General features: G+C 40.6%; 1 protein-coding gene across 3 annotated transcripts in view; it reads left to right on the top strand.

The window, feature by feature from the left end:
* EP300 (EP300 lysine acetyltransferase) overlaps window positions 1-18,681 on the top strand; it is a 92,731-nt gene that overhangs the window by 58,082 nt on the left and 15,968 nt on the right. For all 3 annotated transcript variants that reach the window (XM_077339390.1, XM_077339389.1, XM_077339391.1), the window contains 12 exons: window positions 1,560-1,697; window positions 2,653-2,770; window positions 4,172-4,343; window positions 7,100-7,177; window positions 8,848-8,957; window positions 9,406-9,561; window positions 9,884-10,342; window positions 10,788-10,985; window positions 13,918-14,074; window positions 15,168-15,286; window positions 15,867-16,106; window positions 16,773-16,861. In XM_077339390.1, coding sequence (XP_077195505.1) covers window positions 1,560-1,697; window positions 2,653-2,770; window positions 4,172-4,343; window positions 7,100-7,177; window positions 8,848-8,957; window positions 9,406-9,561; window positions 9,884-10,342; window positions 10,788-10,985; window positions 13,918-14,074; window positions 15,168-15,286; window positions 15,867-16,106; window positions 16,773-16,861 — 2,034 coding nt within the window. The remainder of the gene's footprint in view (window positions 1-1,559; window positions 1,698-2,652; window positions 2,771-4,171; window positions 4,344-7,099; window positions 7,178-8,847; window positions 8,958-9,405; window positions 9,562-9,883; window positions 10,343-10,787; window positions 10,986-13,917; window positions 14,075-15,167; window positions 15,287-15,866; window positions 16,107-16,772; window positions 16,862-18,681) is intronic.

The raw sequence follows: 18,681 nt of genomic DNA, 5'->3' as shown, positions 1-18,681 counted from the left end.
CTGGAGATTTTGAATGGCAAAGTATTATAAGTGGCTCAGATGGCAAAACTGATAAAATATGTAAATGATAAACCAATTAAGGATATTAAAATGAATGGAAATTAGGGGTTAACTATATTAGTAGAAAGTATGCTGGTACTGAGATGACTATAGGTTATGATGATTAATGAGAAAAGACTGACTGTATATTGGTATTTATGCAAGAGGACTATGAAATGACTAGGGATTCTTAAACGTTAAAAGTCAGAAACTCTTTTTGTCATCTCTGTAATTGTATGGTCTCTGTAATATAGTTGAAATAAAAGCAATTGAAGGCTTAAAAAAAGAAATGAACTGTTTTAAAGTGACCATCATTTCTTTATTAAAGATCAACTTTGGACTCAAGTATTTTCATTGTTTCCCAGCTGTCTTCAATCCAAGAACATTGTATTTAATATGATCTTTAGGTTTAGTATCCAAGCACAGTATAATTTACTTATTTTGTTCATTATATGAAATCTGTTTTCTTTTTGCTGAGGGCTGCATGTGTACCTGATGGCTCCTTTTCCTGTAGGTAAAGCAGTCATTAGAACCTAATTTTTTAAAAATAGGTGTTCATTTATCTCAGTTGACCCACATGTTATTGAATAGTTAGTTCAGTAATCTCCTGGAATGTATTGGCATTTAAATATATGTGAAGTGATTTCTCATATACACACAGTTTGTGAGATACCACAGTTTAGTGGTACGATATATATAATGCTGTGCCCATGCTGTCATGGAAAATTGTTACATCCTGTATAAATTATACACATTAAAGCAAACCTGCTTATTCCATAATTCTGCTTTTGGGACTAAGATCTAACAACACTGGTGCACTAGCTCCCCAACACTGTTAATCTTATTGAACCCAGTCTGACCACAGCTTTCATGAGAAATTGGCTATCTGAAAATTTTATCTTCATATCAGTATGAAAATGAAAGATTAAAGTCCCTGAGTGTTGGATTCTGAACTTTTCATGAATCACAGAATGAACAGAATCCTGAATATGGCTTGAGGATCTCTGTTTAAATTGTAAAAAACAACATTTTTCCCAAGGAAACTAGCAGGTACAGAGAAGAGTGAAACTAGTTAGGCATTGAAACTGCAGAAATTTGAACATAACCACTGTGCAATGGGCTAAGGAGGCAGTGTAATTAAAACAGCTAAGGAGTAAGCAGCTCAGATATGCTTCTTGGAAAGTAAAATTCAATTGTGTACATTTGTATAGTAGTTCTATATTTTTTCAGTAGTTTGAAGTACAGCTAGCATTAATTATTTTATTAAATGTTTTAGAGCTCTGGTTTAGAAGTTTGTTCTCATTTAACTCCAAGGGCACATAACAGGAGACACTAGAACTATATTATGGTTCTCTTAATTCCCTGAAAGTATACAGTATTGAAATAAATACTCTTGGATTGAACCCCTTAAATGAATTTAAGGGTTGCCCATGTCTATACCCAATACCTTGTGCTGCCTGTAGATAAGTTCTAGTGGTACTTTTTGAGTTTCTGCTAAGCATCTGTTCTATTTCTCTCAGTCCCATGATGAATGAAAGTGCTAATGTTGCCAGTCTGGGGGCCATGCCAACAGCAACACATCCATCTGGCATTGGAATTCGGAAACCATGGCATGAAGATATTACTCAGGACCTCCGAAATCATCTTGTTCATAAACTGTACGTATTTGATTGCTGTATGATGGTTCAGTCTTTCAGGAACAAAATAACTGAAAGAGTTAAGAGATGTCCTTGAAACGTTTAAATATCTCCCTTCACCCCATCCCCTCAAAAAATATGCTAGAAAGTTCTTCAGAGTTGCTTAGCTGATTGGACCTCATCTGAGGTAGTAATCAATTTTCCAGCAGGATAAAACCAAAACCAGTCAGATTCTCCAGTGCTGAACAGAAGTTAAGTGCAAGATACAATATGTAATAAAACATAATGAACCTCATAGCTCTACCCAGATGCATTACCATAGACAGCTATATTTATAAGACTGAAGGATCAAAAGGGTGTTTCTGTGAGACTTCTTCCTCTAAGCATATTAGTTTGATATGTATTTGTCTATAGTCTACATTTTTAATAGCCAGTATAGTGGCTTAAGAGAGCAGTTTCACAAACAGCTATTCAAAGCTTCTAAGATGCTCCAGAAACGCATTGGAAACTATTAAACAGGTATTGTATTGAAGATTGAAGACTCCTTGTGTGTCAATTTACTATGCTGGATTCAACTAGTTTATGCTTCCATGCAGGCATCCCAGTGTCCTCTAATTTGGCTATTATTCTGGTTTTTCACTATGTCCCACCCTTCTATTCTTGTATTGTCTATGAAAATCCAGAGCATTGCCATTTCTCTGTAATAAGTGCAAATCGATTCATTAGACAATGGTGGTTTGTTATAAGGAAAGAGTTTTGCTCACGGGATCTTCCACTACTTGTTTTTAAGGGACCCCTCATGGTTGTGGAGGGACGACCGCAAACATTTTCACATAATCTGTTGTGATCTTTCCCAATCAGGAGGGAAGGGGATTTTATTTGGCTTATAAATTGATAACAGTTAAGGGACATTAGATTTTTGGGTCTAGGTATTTAGGAGGAAATATTTAAACAGTTGCTGATTCTTTTCCTGCAGAGTACAAGCCATATTTCCAACGCCTGACCCTGCGGCGCTAAAAGATAGGCGCATGGCTAATCTTGTCTCCTATGCTCGGAAAGTGGAAGGGGACATGTATGAATCAGCAAATAGCAGGGTGAGTTGTCGAGATTTGTAGAAGAAATTATGTTTCTGCTATGTGTAAGGATATTAAATTTAATTAAAACATTTGTGCGAAAGTGATTCTGTGTTTGGAGCTGAGCCCAGATGTGACAATTCATTTCCCAGTATTACACAGCAGCTAAGCACTATCATTTTCTGATATCACAGTACCTCCTTCAATATGGATTTCTAAATACTTGGCCTCAGTGTCAGGCCTGTTCATCTGTTGCTGAAAAAAATAAAGTAGTATTCTTTTTCATTTCATTTTAACTTGTATAAAACAAATTACAACAGGGGTAGTCAACCTGTGGTCCTCCAGATGTCCATGGACTACAATTCCCATGAGCCCCTGCCAGCATTTGCTGGCAGGGGCTCATGGGAATTGTAGTCCATGGACATCTGGAGGACCACAGGTTGACTACCCCTGAATTGTAATTCACACATATGAAACAAATGGGTTGAAACGATTTATTCAGTAATACCACTAAATTGTAGGAAGTTTTTAGCTATTTATAAGGCCGGTTGCAATGATCTGCATGACCAAAATACTCTTATGTGCAAAAGAGCCAGCTTGTTCTAAACTGCTTTAGTTGAGGTAATGTGGTACCAAGTTGAGGTAATGTGGTACCAAGCAAGGTGAGGAAAAGGTGAAAAATTGGTTCTCAACTTTTTTTACTGTTGAGAAACCCCTGAAATATTCTTCAGGCTTCGAGAAACTCAAAAAGTGGCACGATTGTGCAGAATGTGGTTGGGACGCATAGCTGGGTACCCACCCACCTGGGGCCCCTTCTCTTCCCCTCCAGGCCCATCGTTGGCCATTCTGAGATGGGGGTGGGTAGGTTTGCATGACCAAATAGGGTCATATTACACAATAAATATTTAACAATTAAAAAAACATTAAAAAGTAACTCCTATCCATTAGGGAAACCCTTCCAGGACTGTCGTGAAACCCCGGTTGAGAAAGCCTGGCTTAAACTCTGTGGTAATTGGAGGAAGATGCCAATTAGACATGAGGTGCTGTTGCTTCTGAGGAGAGCAAAAGCTGTCACTACTGCTGACACCTCTTCTCATTTACCAACATGCTTTGTTTGCTACTTGGTCCAAAAAAGTTACCTACCCTATAGAAGTTCTCCTGCTTTGGGGGGTTGAAGGTACTGCCATCTTACCTGTTGTTGATGACTATTGTTGTTCCCATAGTCCTTTTAATGGGGTTTGACAGGTTTTTAATTGGGTTTTTATGGGGTTTTAGTTGGACATATGTGAACCGCCACGAACCTTTGGGAGTGGCGGTCAATAAATTGAAGTAATAAATCAAATAAAAAATAAAAATTTGAACAGAAATACACTTCATCAGGTATTCTTAACATATACCTCTTTAATTCTTCTCCCATTGCAGGCAGAGTATTACCATTTACTAGCAGAGAAGATTTATAAGATCCAGAAGGAACTAGAAGAAAAGAGGAGGACCAGACTGCAGAGGCAGAGTATGATACCGAATGCCCCTGGAATGCCACCAGCCCCTATGAATCAAGGACCCATGGGGCAGCCGCAACCTGGGATGACAGCAAGTAAGTGTCAGATGGTCTGGCAATTAAACTATAAGCGTTGGTTCCTAATCATTGGTTGCTTCCAGTGAGTGAGGACTCCCAATATGGCTGAAGGAATGCTGGTATTTGGATCCAGTGTTGTCAGGGTTGCTTCATTCTACCTATAGGATTCTGAACTACCTGGAAAATATTCCTTGGGTGATACATTAATCTGGAAAGTCTCCAACTTGCATAGATGTCTATTTGGTCCTTGGTTTCTGCATGAAGGTTTAGACTAGAGTTTCAGTGCCAGTATACTGAAATGTTAGGTAGCTGCCATAAATACCATCTTGAGGAGTAATAGGAAAGCCTGCATGAATACTGTGCTCTTAATCCCAAAAGATATGGAAAGCCTGCATATTTTAGAGAAAACATGAATTCCTTTTCTCAGAAGAGGCATGAGAGCATTCAGCCCACCACTATGATATTTTGAGGTTATTGATCCACTCTTCCAGATGGCAAGCTACTTTTTGGGGGAGTAGGGCTTCCTAGAACTTCCATTATGCTTAGCCATTGACTTGTTCAAGCTGGAATGTTAAGTTTAAGTGACAGTAGATTTTGTTCCCTAAAAACTATTCTTTCCACCTTCTCTGATGTGAGTGATAATACTGAATGCCATCCTGCCTCTGCCGAGAAAAGGAATTCACAGTAAGAACTCCCTTTTTTTTCTGGAGAGTTCATTTTCTAAGCTTGTATTGTCCTTTGTTGAATGTTGGTATTGGAATGGATTATGGTTTGTTTTAATTTATTAAAAGGTTTTATTTTACCTATTTTCAGTGTGTGACCTAACTTAGTTTAAAGTAGCATTAAGCACATGTAAAAAGAAACTCCAATGAAATAGATCAACTGAAATCATTAACTTTTATCAGATTCAGAATCAACCCCCAACAAAGTTTGTCATTCCCATTTTGATACTCTGTTGCATCTGCATGCCTTTTGAATCCTTTTTAATACTAGGATATTACGTAAGAATAAGTAGATATTCTGCGTTGTTTAGAATAGTGTAACACATTGATGTATTGGCAGTTTGCTAGATAGAATATTTTGGGAGTCCTAAGCAGTTAAAAGCAAATGAACAAGTCCAGATGGGTAGCCATGTTGGTCTGAAGTCACAGCACAAAGTTTGAGCCCAGTGCCACCTTTATGACCAACAAAGTTTTAAGTCAACTATCTTATCCATTTGGTGCCTCTATATAATTGTGAAACAGCCTTGGGGGATGAAGGGTCTGGCCTCTCCAGGGGCAATCAGGGTGCAGCCAGCTGCACCCTGATTGGCCCTGGTCCTACAGCTCCCGTCCTCCCTCACCCAGCCCTCACCCCTTGTCTCACAGCTGTGCCTGGCTGCTACAGCTGGCACATCTGTGAGTCTCTGCACTCCAGGGCCCCAGGTAAGAGGCCGCAGGGGGGAGGGGGCCTGGGATGTCTTCCTGGGGGGCCTGGGAGCACACCCGTGGTCTCTGTGAGGCTGCGGGTGTGCTTCCAGGCCCCCAAGGAACCCGCCATATCATGGGGCTGGGTGGGGGGTCCAGCCTCGCCACCTCATCATGCCGGGGGGGGGGGGGGCTCTCAAAGCCCATTCTTATGAATGGGCTTTGAAGTTAGTTTAGTTATATATTGTTCATTAATTCCATTTCTAGGCTGCTGCTCCCAGCCTGCCAGCTTACAGCAGTCATAGTTATAAATGTCATAGTTATAAAACAACCTTTACAATAAAAGCAATTCTAACATCCCCAACTACCCTCATAACAGTTCTCCCTTCCAGCCCTTCCCCCCCCCACCCCCCGACTTCCATAACTCCATGGGAGATGGTATATTTGGGCACATTGGAGGAGGGGCTAGATCTTCCACTTTCCACTTGGCCTCAACCAAATGTCTAACAGAAGAGCTCTGTCTTGCAGGCCCTGTCGAACTTTACAAGCTCTGCCAGGGCTCTGAGCTCTTCCAGGAGCTCCAGCCTATTACCTGTCACAGAGCCCTGTGTGGGGCATAGGAAGTTAAATGGTTCCTCAGGTACACTGGGCTCAGTGTCGCTAGGTGATCCTGGATCAGGTGGAGCACTAGCAGCCTCGCCTGGAGTAGGTGGAAAAATGCCGGTTGGGCTACTCTGGTGACCTGTGGTTCCATAGAAAGGGACGCGTCCAGAATCACCCCCAGGCTCCTGGCCATATGTGAGATCTCCAATTGTACACTGTCCAGAGTGGGTAAACACGCTTCCTTATCCGGGCATTTCCTACCGGACCTCCATCTTGCAAGGGCTGTGTCTCAGCCGGCTTTGCTTGAGCCAGAGAGTCGCCACTTCCAAACATCTAGCAAATGTTTCTGAGGGGCAGTTGGGGGCCATCCATCAAGAGATAGAGCTGGATGTCATCAGCATACTGATGGCAACCCAACCCAAAACACTGGATCTGCTGGGCCACAGGGCACATAAAGATGTAAAATAATGTGGAGGAGAGTATCGTGCCCTGTGGCACCCCACAGGGGAGTTGTTAACAACGTGACTGCTCTTCCCCCGCAGCCATTTATAGTTCCAGGGAAAAGAGTACAGCCACTGCAGGGCTGTCCCCTGAATCCCAGCCCCGGCAAGGCAGTGGACCAACTGTGAATTTTTGTCCAGTACTGATTAATTTTGGGGCTTGTGGATATAAAAACTATTTCCCTCCCTTAGTAAAAGACAGTAAATCTAAGTCTTATGAAAACAGTCTTAGTTCATTAACAATGTTATTTCATCAATGCTATAGATGGTCCTCTTCCTGATCCAAATATGATTCGTGCCAGTGTGCCAAACCAGATGGTGAATCGCATGCCTACAGCACCAGGTGAGAGTTTAAAGAAAAGTTTGAGCAGGTTGGAAAGGGAGTAGACACCCCATCGCCTCAAATGCACTGGAGTTTGGCATTTTTCTCTTAACCAGTTAACATTTATTTCATCATGTACCATTATGAAGCTCTTACAGTAATTCCCTTTTTCCTTAAACACAAATGACTTTTTCATAACATACTTAGAAGATTTGGGAAACCATTGTGAGGTCTGTCAGTATTATACATATGTACAGGGGAAAGTTTCAACTTTATTGCTATATGATGATGATGTTTTGTATATTTTTTCAAGTCTAATGCGAAAAATTGTGTTCAGCTCAGAGAAAAAAAATTACTTTCTTCACCATGGTTGTTTACTCCAATAGGATTTCATTGAAATGAATGTCTCATGCACCTAGTTGACCATTCCAAGTTCTGCTCCTCTTCCTCTACATCTCACTGTGCTGTTTGGTCTAGCATGTTTTTTTATGACTTCCCCCCTTTATTTCTTAATGCTATTGTATGCTGTTCTTTTCCTAGTCTCTCCATCCATTTCCATAGCTGATTTGCTTGTCCTCCACTATTTAGCTGTTCCAGAGTTGACAAAGGAAAGATTATACTAATGTCTTCTGTAAATCCTTTTGTCTACGGCTCCATTCTTGTATTTTTGCCTTTTTTTGGCTGTTCTTGCCTGCAGTCCTTCTCACTGTTCCTCTGAAAGAGCATGAATGGCCATTATCTTGACTCTTTCCCATCTGTCCCTGTCCTCTTGAGTTCTGATCATTGAGTGTTTGTTTTTATAGTTGATTCTGTTCTGTTGACTAGATCAGTCCTTTCAATGTTACATTCGGTGAAGCTACCCCACAAGAATTTTCAGTGCGATTCTAGTTATGTCTCTCTTCAAACTTGTGCTTCTTGACATGCCCAGCTGTCTTTGACACATCTACACTCCAACACTGGTTTCCTCGGGTTTCAGTATTGTTTTCTTATTTTGACTTTCCTCATAAGTTTCATGACTATTTTCACCTTTCAAAAGAAAACAAGCAGAGCTTGGTGCTTGATTCTGAGACTTTCATTCCTCTACACTTTCTCCAAGTGATCTCTCATGGTTTTTTTTGTATTCTTTAACTGGTTCTCTTATCTAATGTTTCTTCAGCTGTTCTCACCTTCATTCTGATCTCCACCCCTGTGTTACTGGCGTATTCTTACCTGGGTTTTCTATTGACTTCTCTGACTGTGGCAAAAACAGAACTCCTTCCCTGTTCAAATCCTGTCACATCCTTCTTATTACTTCCTTCTGTGTTTCCTCTGTTCGTGTTTCAGAATTTCTATGCTAAGTAGCTTTTCCCCTCTAACATTCTCATGATCTACTTTTCTTTGACTCAGTCTGTTTACTTCAGCTTCTAGGTCTTGCATTCAAAGCTTACTGCCTCTCTGCACTTGATTTATATATCCCTTTACTGCCTCTAATTCTTTTTGCTTCAAAGACATTCCATAACTACTGTGATTATATGCCACTTGCACTTTCGGTGCCATCTTGTTTTTTATCTTTTTGGTCTTAATGATGTTTATCCCTAACTCATTTTTTGCCTGCCTTGGCCATTAAAACTTTTCTGCCCTCTAACCCTTGCATGTTAACAGGTGACATGGTTTAAATGTTCTAATCAATTTGACCTTTTGTGAATACGCAGGAATCAATCAGTTTGGCCCAATGAACATGCAGATGCCATCAGTCGGACCCCGGCAAGCTCCTCCTCTTCAGCACCCTGGACAGCTAAGTCAGGCAGGGGCCATGAGCCAGGTCAGTTGACTGTTTTTCCCCTATTGAGTGTGACATCCTGTGTGTGTGAACCCTTCACACAGCTCTTTCTTGAGCTGGTTCAGTTTCCGAAATTAGAGCTTGCTTAGGAACAGGGCTGAGAAACCAGAAAGAATCTAAATTCTTACCCTAACATAAGAACAGCTTTGCTTCATCAGACCAATAACTAATCTAGTCCAGGATCCTATTTCACACAGCGGCCAACCATCTCAGAAGACTAACAAGGAGGCCAAAGCCTCTCTCTGTTGCTCCTCAACATTGCTATGTTTTCATCCATTCCAAGCAAGTATGCTTTGCAGCTGTTTGAAGAGAAGGGGTTCCATCAAACATGTTGGGTTGTTGTTCCTGGAAATATAATGTCAAGCTATATTCTGGCCAGAAAAGGGGATGACTGCACTGTTTTATTCATAATAAATGTTGCTTCTTGTAGATGGGATTCCCCCCACGTATGCAACAGCCTGGTGTTGGGCAGCCTTCCAATCAAAATCAGTTCCTGCAGCAGAACCAGTTCCCAGCATTATCCCCAGGAATGAGTGCAGCAAGCACACCTATGTCTCAGCCTGGCAATCAGACACCAACTTCTCAAGTATGTTTCCACTTTTGAGGATAGTTTCATTGTCTTTGTATATAGACTTCTTTGGGTGTGATAGATCAAATGGGACATTTAAAAAAAGAAACTAGGCCATAATGCAACTACTGGTTTGTCTAGACATCTAAAGAGGATTGGAGGTAGTAGAAGGTGCCCAGTCACTCTTTGGTAGACCAACAACTTCCAGTTCCTCTGCCACTATACTTTCCTCTTTTACCTTTTGTATAGTGGGGAGAGAAGAAAGAATTGCTCATGTTCAGGGAACATGATGTCCAGTGTCATTTGTTCAGGTATTGATAAGTCTAATTTTTGTCCCCAGGCACAAATGATGAGCTCTTCCTGTCCTGTGAACTCTCCAGTGGTGGCTTCAGGTTCTCAAGGGGGTCACGTTCACTGCCCCCCTATTCCACAGCCCACTTTGCATCGAAATTCTCCTTCCCCTGTACCAAGTCGTACTCCTACACCTCATCATACACCCCCAGGTCTGGTTTCTCAACAGCAACAGCCACCAGCACCACCACAGGTGACACTTGCCACTGCTCCTGCCACCGTCCCCCAAGCAATGCCACCTGCTCCACAGTCACAAACTATGCATCCTCCTCAGAGGCAGACTCCAACACCTCCACAGGCTCAGCTGACTCCGCAAGTGCAGCCTCCAGTGTCGGTTACCCCTTCAGCAGAACAGCAGCTGCCACAGCAGCCTCTATCACAGCAGAGCACGACTGCATCTGTTCCCACCCCAACAGCACCACTGCAGCCTCAGCATCCTGCAACACCTGTAAGGAAACTTTAACAATATCCCTACTCTTAAATGCAAAAGTTCAAACTTAAGATGCAGTTTTCTTGGTTTTTACCTTAGTATACAGCTTCAGTGATTGAGCAGACTCTGCAAACTTGATGGCATGCATTGCTCTGGAAAAATAGAATAATACACTCTGGTATATAACCCATGGTATGTTTTGTTTAGTAGAGTTTTGAGGGAGTGCAGTGCTCTGTAAATGATGTGGTTCTGCATAATCAGCACTGGGCGAGCTTGGAGAATAATGTTGAAGAACACTATATACTAGTTGGACTAATGTTGAGACATTATAATTGTATGGCCCCTCTTCAAATTGGAATGCAATGCCTAAGATATTATCTAAGAGAGGCATAAAAATGAAGTAAAGAATAAATTGACTGTAAAGCTATTACTTAGGATCTGGGTTTTCTGGTTTGTCCCCTAGCTTTCACAACCAGGGGTAAGCATAGATGGGCAGGTATCAAACCCACCATCTACCAGCAGTGCAGATGTGAACTCTCAGCAGGCTGCTCCTGAGCAGCAGCAGCAGCAGCAACAGCCTTTGCCTGAAATTAAAATGGAGGTTAAAATGGAAGAAGAGGAGTCTGAACAAACTGATCTTCCAATGGAAGAGAAACCGGAGGTGAGTAGGGCATGCTCATTAGATGTGTCTAATGATGGTTTTTTTTAGTCCTTTGGATTTCTGCCCTGCCATAGCACATAGGATGGCATACATGAAACATTTTTGTTCTGTTTTTCATTATATTCTTATAACAACCTTATGAGGTATATTAGGTTCAAGAGATAGTAACTGACCAAAGGTAACCCTGTGGGCTTCATGGCTGAACCTAATAAAAGTACAGCATTCTGCACCAGCATTTCTTATAGAGAAGTATGAGAACCAGCAAGATCTTTGTGAGGACAAAGGATGAGACATTCTCTGGCTAACCTGAAAACAACGTTTTCTGTTTCTCCAGATGGGAGCAGACTCTGCACTTTAGGGGAGGTGATGGTGGTAGTGGAATTATAGAATTGTCACCATTTGCAGTCATGTAGCTTTCAGATCACCCTTAAAAGCACAAGCCAAAAAGTGTGTTAAGTTGATGGGGACCAGTATCTCAGCCCTATGAACTCTTTAATTGGTTGAGTGGCACTGAGGAGGTACAGTCCTAATGTGTAGTTGTACAGCATTGAACTCGTTTCACTCTTTTCAAGGACGTTTGGTTTGGTTTGGTTTGCAAAATCCCAGTAAAGACATTCGCTCAAGATGGATAGCCATATTAGTCTATCTGTTGCAGTAGAAAAGAGCAAGAGTCCAGTAGGACCTTAATAAGTAAGAAAATTTGTGGCAGCTGTTATTTTTATTTACCTTTTATTGTCATTCGGCATCTGAAATCATTCCACTCTTCAAGATGTAGATTGATTCAAATTCTAGCTGATCTGAAGAGGTGAACCATGACTCATGAAATTTGATTTCTTGCTACGAATCTTATTACTTTAAGGTGCTACCAGACTCTTGGTACAGAAAATACATACATTTTACCTGTTTGCTTTTAATATGCAGGTGATAGGGTTCACTGCATTATTTTGATGATCAAAAAGGACTGAGATCTCTGTAGGATATGCACAGCTTGCCATGTATAATTGAAAAGGGGCTATCCAGCACATAGCAGGTATCAACAAGGGAGAAGGAGAAGACTTAGGAGTCAATGAAAAAATTATAAAAACACAATCCTTCAATTTGTGTGCTTTATAGACAAGTCTCTTGCTTGTAAGTTAACAACTGCCAAGTCTTCTCATTCAAGCAGTGTTAAAAGATGGATACAATGCAGCATTCCTGTTACGGTTCACTGATGATATTTACAGTTGGGTGCTTCTGTAGAGTTACTCACTGTTTTACAGTACACAATTTTTCTTGTATTTTTACAAAATTTACGTGATTTATTCACCACCCCTCCTGGCATAGCTAGCTCGGGGCGGTTTGCAAGTCAATAAAACTATTAGTACATAAACAATAAAACTAACATTTCATAATTAATATAACATTAAAACTTATTAACATTAAACATTAAAACCAATTAACAATAAGATCAACTGATGGCAAGCAGTATTCTTGGGTATTTAGAGTGGCTTCCAACTAATTTTGGATATACTTTCTGGATGGTGGTTCCCACTGTGTGTGTAGGGGGTGGTTTTATTTTTCAGAATTAACTATGCAACTGCCTTCCTCAGCACTATTTCAAAGGAATAACTGTTTCCTATTGGAGATTTGGTTCTTATTATGTTTAATATGTAAAATGGGTGCCTTAAAGGGGGAAAGAGATTTTTAAAAATTCATAAAAATCATTTTTAAAAAATTTTAGGCAGAAAGTTCATAAGAATCATCTTAAATAGCAACCAAAACAGAAGTGTCTTTTGTAGTTCTGGTGAAATGAAACTCAGATTTTGAGCATGGAACTGTAGGGCTTCCCTTGACCAGTCAAGATCTCTGTGGATGTATCAGACCTAAACTACATAAATAAGAGGAATCAGAGGCCTGGTATTGAGTAAGAAGAGCTGAATAAAGAACATCATGATAGGACACCGTAGAAGTGAAATCCTTGTTGAAGAAATTGGCTGGTTAAGAGGCTGACCTCAGAAAGGAATAAAACTGAACTTTAAAATGCAGATTTTTAAAAATCTGCCAGAATAAAGTCTTGTTAGGCTTAGCTGGATGTATTTTGTAGTTTTCTTACCAAAAAGCTCTTTATGTTTCTGTCTGTGTAACCTACTTAACATTTTTAGTATGGTACTGCTTTAGTGTTTAGTAAAAATTTGACTTTGTGTAATTTTTAAACTTTGTTTCCCACCTATAAATATTAATGAAGACAAAAAATGTATGTTATTAACTTGTGAGAAATTAATGTAGATTATTTTCACTGTACGCAGTTTTAGAAGGTTGCAGTTAGGTATAGGTCTTTTAACCTCTGTTCATGTGATACTCTTGTGAAACATGTGGTCATCTAGATTTGTAGCTTTTCCTTTCCAAATCATAGGGATGTCTCATTTTCTTGAATGAAAATATATTGTAGACAAACTGGAGCGTGTTCAGGGGAGGGCAACAAAGATGGTGAGAAGTTTGGAGATCAAGACCTATGAGGAAAGGTTGGGGGAGCTTGATCTATTTAGCCTGGAGCAGAGACGACTGAGAGGGGATCTGATAACCATGTTCAAGTATTTAAAAGGGTGCCATATAGAGGATGGAGCAGAGTTGTTCTCTCTTGCCCCAGAGGAACGGACCAGAAGAAATGGGATGAAAAATTGAGGCTGGATAGCCATCTGACGGAGAGGCTGATTCTGTGAATGTTCAAGGGGGTGGCAGGTTACAGTGGATAAGTGGTAGGGTTATGAGTGTCCTGCATAGTGCAGGGGGTTGGACTAGATGACCTAGGAGGACCCTTCCAACTCTATGATTCTAAGGGAAGGGTGAGCTTCAATGTTTACGTGGTGGTGGTGGGGAAATGGTGCTGCTTTCTTTAGAGGTACATGTTAATGTTGTGCTAGACTTTTTGCTCAAATACATTACCTTTATCCAGGTAAAGATAGAGTCTATGTCAGAGGAATGTAAATCTGAACCACCAGAGCAGGAGGAAAAGAAACCAGAGATGAAGTCAGAAGTGAAGGAAGAGGAAGAAAGACCGAGTACTCCAGGTACCCAGTCTTCACCAGCTTCAGGACAGTCTAAGAGGAAAAGTAAGTAGCTTTTCTGTTGCACAGGGAAGCAGAGTAACTTTTAAATATGAAACTAAGGCATGCTTTTAGTATATTAGTCACAGAAATAGTTATGGTTTTAAGAACTGTCTGCTGAAAAACGGATTGGAAGACTAAACAGTGAAGTGCAGCATTTGTGTTCACGTGCCTGACTACTGTGCTGATCATGACAATAGCACAAATGAGGTTAAGTACAAGAAGAATGGATGTTTCTGCATATTGGAGGGACTCCCCCCCCCCTTCCAGATCAGATTTCAGTTTAGATCTACTTTTCAGGTTTCCTTGTGAGAGAGGAATAAGCTTTTTACTTCCCCCTCCTCCTTTCCAAAAACGTTGTAAGTTCATAGGACAGGAGCTCTAGATACTGTTGAGAAGGGGATAGACATGGGAAAGGAACAAGTTCTTTAACTTGTGCCACATACTCCTTGCAGAAAAAGCATTAGAGAGCTTTTGCCTCATAGAATTGCATATTGGATTTGTTGAAAGGTGGTGGTAGAGGAGCAGTTTCTTATCTCACCTAATTCTACTTTTTAAAAAAGTAGTGGAGTACAATGCAACATGGCCTTACCGTAATCAAGGCTTTGGAGTATCCCAGCCCTGATTATGAAAGTTGCAGCAGAGGGTGGGGTTGAGTGAGGATAAGAGCCAAACCATCTCTCCTCCCTCATCCACTTTTCAATGTTAACACTAACATTGAAAGGAGCTGTTGCCCCATAGCAAAAGCAAGTATTTAATGTTTTATTGTTTTCGGTTCCCATTCCCATACTTTAGCAAGGCTGTGGTGCAATACCTCCATAGAAAATCTGTTGGGAGTTTTAGGAACTCCTTTTTAATGCAAAATTTTAATATCTGATAACGTTTTGTTGTGCATGTCTTTTTGTGAATTTACTATTAACAAAACATTACATTTGGTGAATGTGTGCATTTTCAGTTCTCTCCTCCAGCCATTACAGATTGTATCATACCAGAACTGGATACTGAATGATTAAAGCAATTGCACATGTATGCAATGGATGTTTCAGCAGATTTCTAACTTTCCCCCCATTTTTCCTCTTGTGCATTTATCTGTGAGAAGTTTTCAAGCCAGAAGAGTTGAGGCAGGCACTTATGCCAACTTTGGAGGCACTTTACCGTCAGGATCCAGAGTCCCTTCCCTTCAGGCAGCCAGTGGATCCCCAAGTACTAGGAATTCCCGTAAGTGCATTACAAAAGTATTTTCTCTTCCGGTGACAAAGGGCTTTTGTGCTTAACTAAATTGTAATAAAGCTTAGTTTATCCACACCTCATCCCCCAATTAAAAGTTAGGACTTGGGATGGGAAACCTGGAGAAGTCTTGTTCAGAGCAAGTTTCCCTCAAAAACTCTAGAAGCCAGAGATAATTTGATAATTCATGTGCTCTTTACACTGACACTGGCGAGCATTCCAAGTACTACAAGCACAGGAAGAAACTTTTCTAATCGCTTTGAACAGCATGAGGGCTTGGTTTATCTTCACAGAGCTGCCTCTTGGTATGAGTGGACTACTAGTTCCCTTCTGCCTCACGGAGGACTGCGCAAAGTACTTGGTTAATTTTGTGTTTTGGTAACCTATATTTGAGGTTCTCAAATGGAGAAACAAACTCATGTTGCAAAACTGAATTCATAAAGTAACGGCAAAACATTCCATTAACAAAGGAAGCAAACAAATGCCCAAGATAGCATAGCATCTAATGCTTCAAAATTCCCTTTTCCTTGTAGTTCAGGTCAATGTTGCCTTTTTGTTTCTTTTTCTGTAGGATTACTTTGACATAGTTAAGAACCCAATGGATCTTTCTACTATCAAGAGGAAACTTGACACAGGACAGTACCAGGAACCTTGGCAATATGTTGATGATATTTGGCTCATGTTTAACAATGCTTGGCTTTACAACCGCAAAACATCCAGAGTATATAAGTACTGTTCCAAGCTGGCAGAGGTGTTTGAACAGGAAATTGATCCAGTAATGCAGAGCCTTGGCTATTGCTGTGGGAGAAAGGTGAGGAAGTGCCTCAGAGTATGAACAAAGTATAGCAGTTTCCTTCAAAGATTAAAATACATAAATGTAAACATTTCTTCCCATCAATTATAAGTTTTCAATATAGATGCTTGGGGGTGGTGAGTGTTCTGCCTATGGCTTTATTTGTCCCTAGCAAAATTTCTTATAGGGCTGACTTACCCTTTTGTGAAGATCATTGGAGAGTTAAAGTCCACAATAGGAAAATATTTCAGTCACATTCATTTAAAGTGTTTTAAAATTGTGGGTTTATTTTTATTCCAGAGCTGATTAATTGTGCCTCAAGGTATCTAGCATTGTGAGCAAGCAGTTGTAAGATAGTCACATTATTTGAGATGTTTCCATTTGTAACAATACTGAACTTGGTGACAGTTATTACCAAGTAACCATGCAAAAGGTTGCTGCCCCAGACACAGTATCATACTATGTAACATTTTAGTTGTCCAGAGAAAGAACAGTGAAGGGATAAATGTGTCTTCATTAGAACAGCTAAACTTGCATGTTACTTTGCACTAGAGATGTCTGTGTGTAAGAAAACTGTGTTGTGATTTACCAAACAAATCTTTTGGCTAGGCAAAAATCTCCTCAAATGAACAGCTCCCCAATGCTGACATAAATATGTATAAAATCTTTTTTCTGTTTTTGCAGTTGGAGTTTTCACCACAGACATTATGTTGCTATGGCAAACAGTTATGTACAATCCCACGAGATGCGACGTATTACAGTTACCAGAACAGGTAAGAGAAAATTGGTGCAGAACTATGCCTGCAGTAATGCATTAGACAGAAGCAGGCATGCCCTTAGAGCCGTGAACAGCCTGGTCACTTCTTATGCTAGCAAGTTGCTCTGTGCATTTTTCTTTTCTCCATGTATCAGATTCAGAATGTTAATTTATATTTTGTATATCTTTATTGATAAGTTCAAAGGTCTTGCAGTAAACCCATTGTCTTTCCTCCATACTGAATTGCACAATAGTATGTCAGCATGTTAGGAGGTTACAGTAATGGTTTTAGACCATTCCTTAAACATGCATGTTTGCATCTTGAGATCACTGGCTTTTTTGTCTTCCGTATCATTCTGAGGGAGTTTTATTTTGTTTGTCTCAGCCCGCACATTTGTCACATCCCAACCTAAAGTCATTAAATAGTATTAAATTTTGGAGTTAATTTTTTTAAAGGATTCTTGTTAGATCAGGGAAGGGCTATTAAACACAAGTCCCTGACTGGAGCAGACCAAGCTCCACCTCATCCAGCATCATTTGCACAAGTTCCAGCAGGCATTAAGTTACCTGCTCTGGATGTGCAGCCTACTTTCTGCCCACTCTATTCTTCTCTAGAGTGGACGCTCACTTAGTGTACAAGATTGAGCTGCCTGGAGTCGATCCTTTTACAGGCCCAGCCAGCATTATGCTGGTAGTCTTTCTTTCTCAAGACTTGCTATCCTCCTCAGAAACAATTGAGGATCCTTGTGGTCAGTGATGTTTCAAATGGGAAGATTTTATTTGGAGCTGTCTTATGGGCGGAAGTAATGTTGAGAACTCTTGAGTTGGGGATGTGTTCCTCCTGCTTCTTTCCTTCCCCCGCTGCCAGGGGGGCAAGAATGTTGTTGCAACATTCTTAGATGACTTCAATCCCTTCTATTTTTGTAACTTAAACAGTTTCAAGCCACAAGATGATATTCTTATTGTCAAATTGATCAAAAAGGCCTATATCTATTATTGATTGATTTGATTTGATTTGATTTGTTCTCTTCATTTGATTTATATCCCATCCCTCACTCAGTGTCTCAGGCTGATAGCATGAATAAAATGCAACATTGATGCATGAATGCCATTTTAAAACTGTAAAATATGAGTATACACAATAAAACTAGGATTAATAACCCCATGTAGTCATGAATCTACCTAGCCCTTGTCAGGGCAGTTCGTGATGAACAGTGAAAAGGGGAGTGTGTCTGTAGGGAGCATCCTGTAGTTGTTTATTTCCATTTATGCTGGCCTCAACTAAAGGCCTGGCAGAAGAGCTCCATTTTACATGCCCTGCGGAACTGCTGGAGTTCTAACAGGGCCCTGATCTCACTTGGGAGCTCGTTCCTTCAGGCCTGGTCAAGGCCAGGTACACTTCTTTGAGGCCAAAGATCACAAGCCTGCTGGCATTGGCTGAGCATAATGCCCTTCAGAGAACATATTCAGATAGATAGTCCTTAAGATACGCTGGACCTGGATCATGTATGGCCTTAAAGATTAATACCAGCACCTTAAACCTGATTTGGAATTCAACTGGAAACCAATGCAGCTGCTGAAGGACTGGTGTTATGTAGATCCTTCATGGTGTTTGAGTGAGGACCCAGGCAGCTGCATTCTGGACCAGTTGCAGTTTCCAGAGCAGGGAGTTACAGTAATCCAGCCCAGAGGTAACTGTTGCGTGGATCACTGGGACTAGATAGGGCTCTAGTAGCCTAACTTGCAGAGATTGTATTAATGCTAACTGAGCTGCTATCTGCATATGAGCTGAGATCCAGAGAACTACCTTACATATGGTCTATGACTTAGGTATGC

Source organism: Paroedura picta, chromosome 5 (genome assembly GCF_049243985.1).
Source record: "Paroedura picta isolate Pp20150507F chromosome 5, Ppicta_v3.0, whole genome shotgun sequence".
In the NCBI taxonomy this organism is placed as follows: domain Eukaryota; kingdom Metazoa; phylum Chordata; class Lepidosauria; order Squamata; family Gekkonidae; genus Paroedura; species Paroedura picta.
The sequence above is the reverse complement of the archived record's forward strand: the minus strand, read 5'-3'. Positions and strand labels throughout refer to the sequence as shown.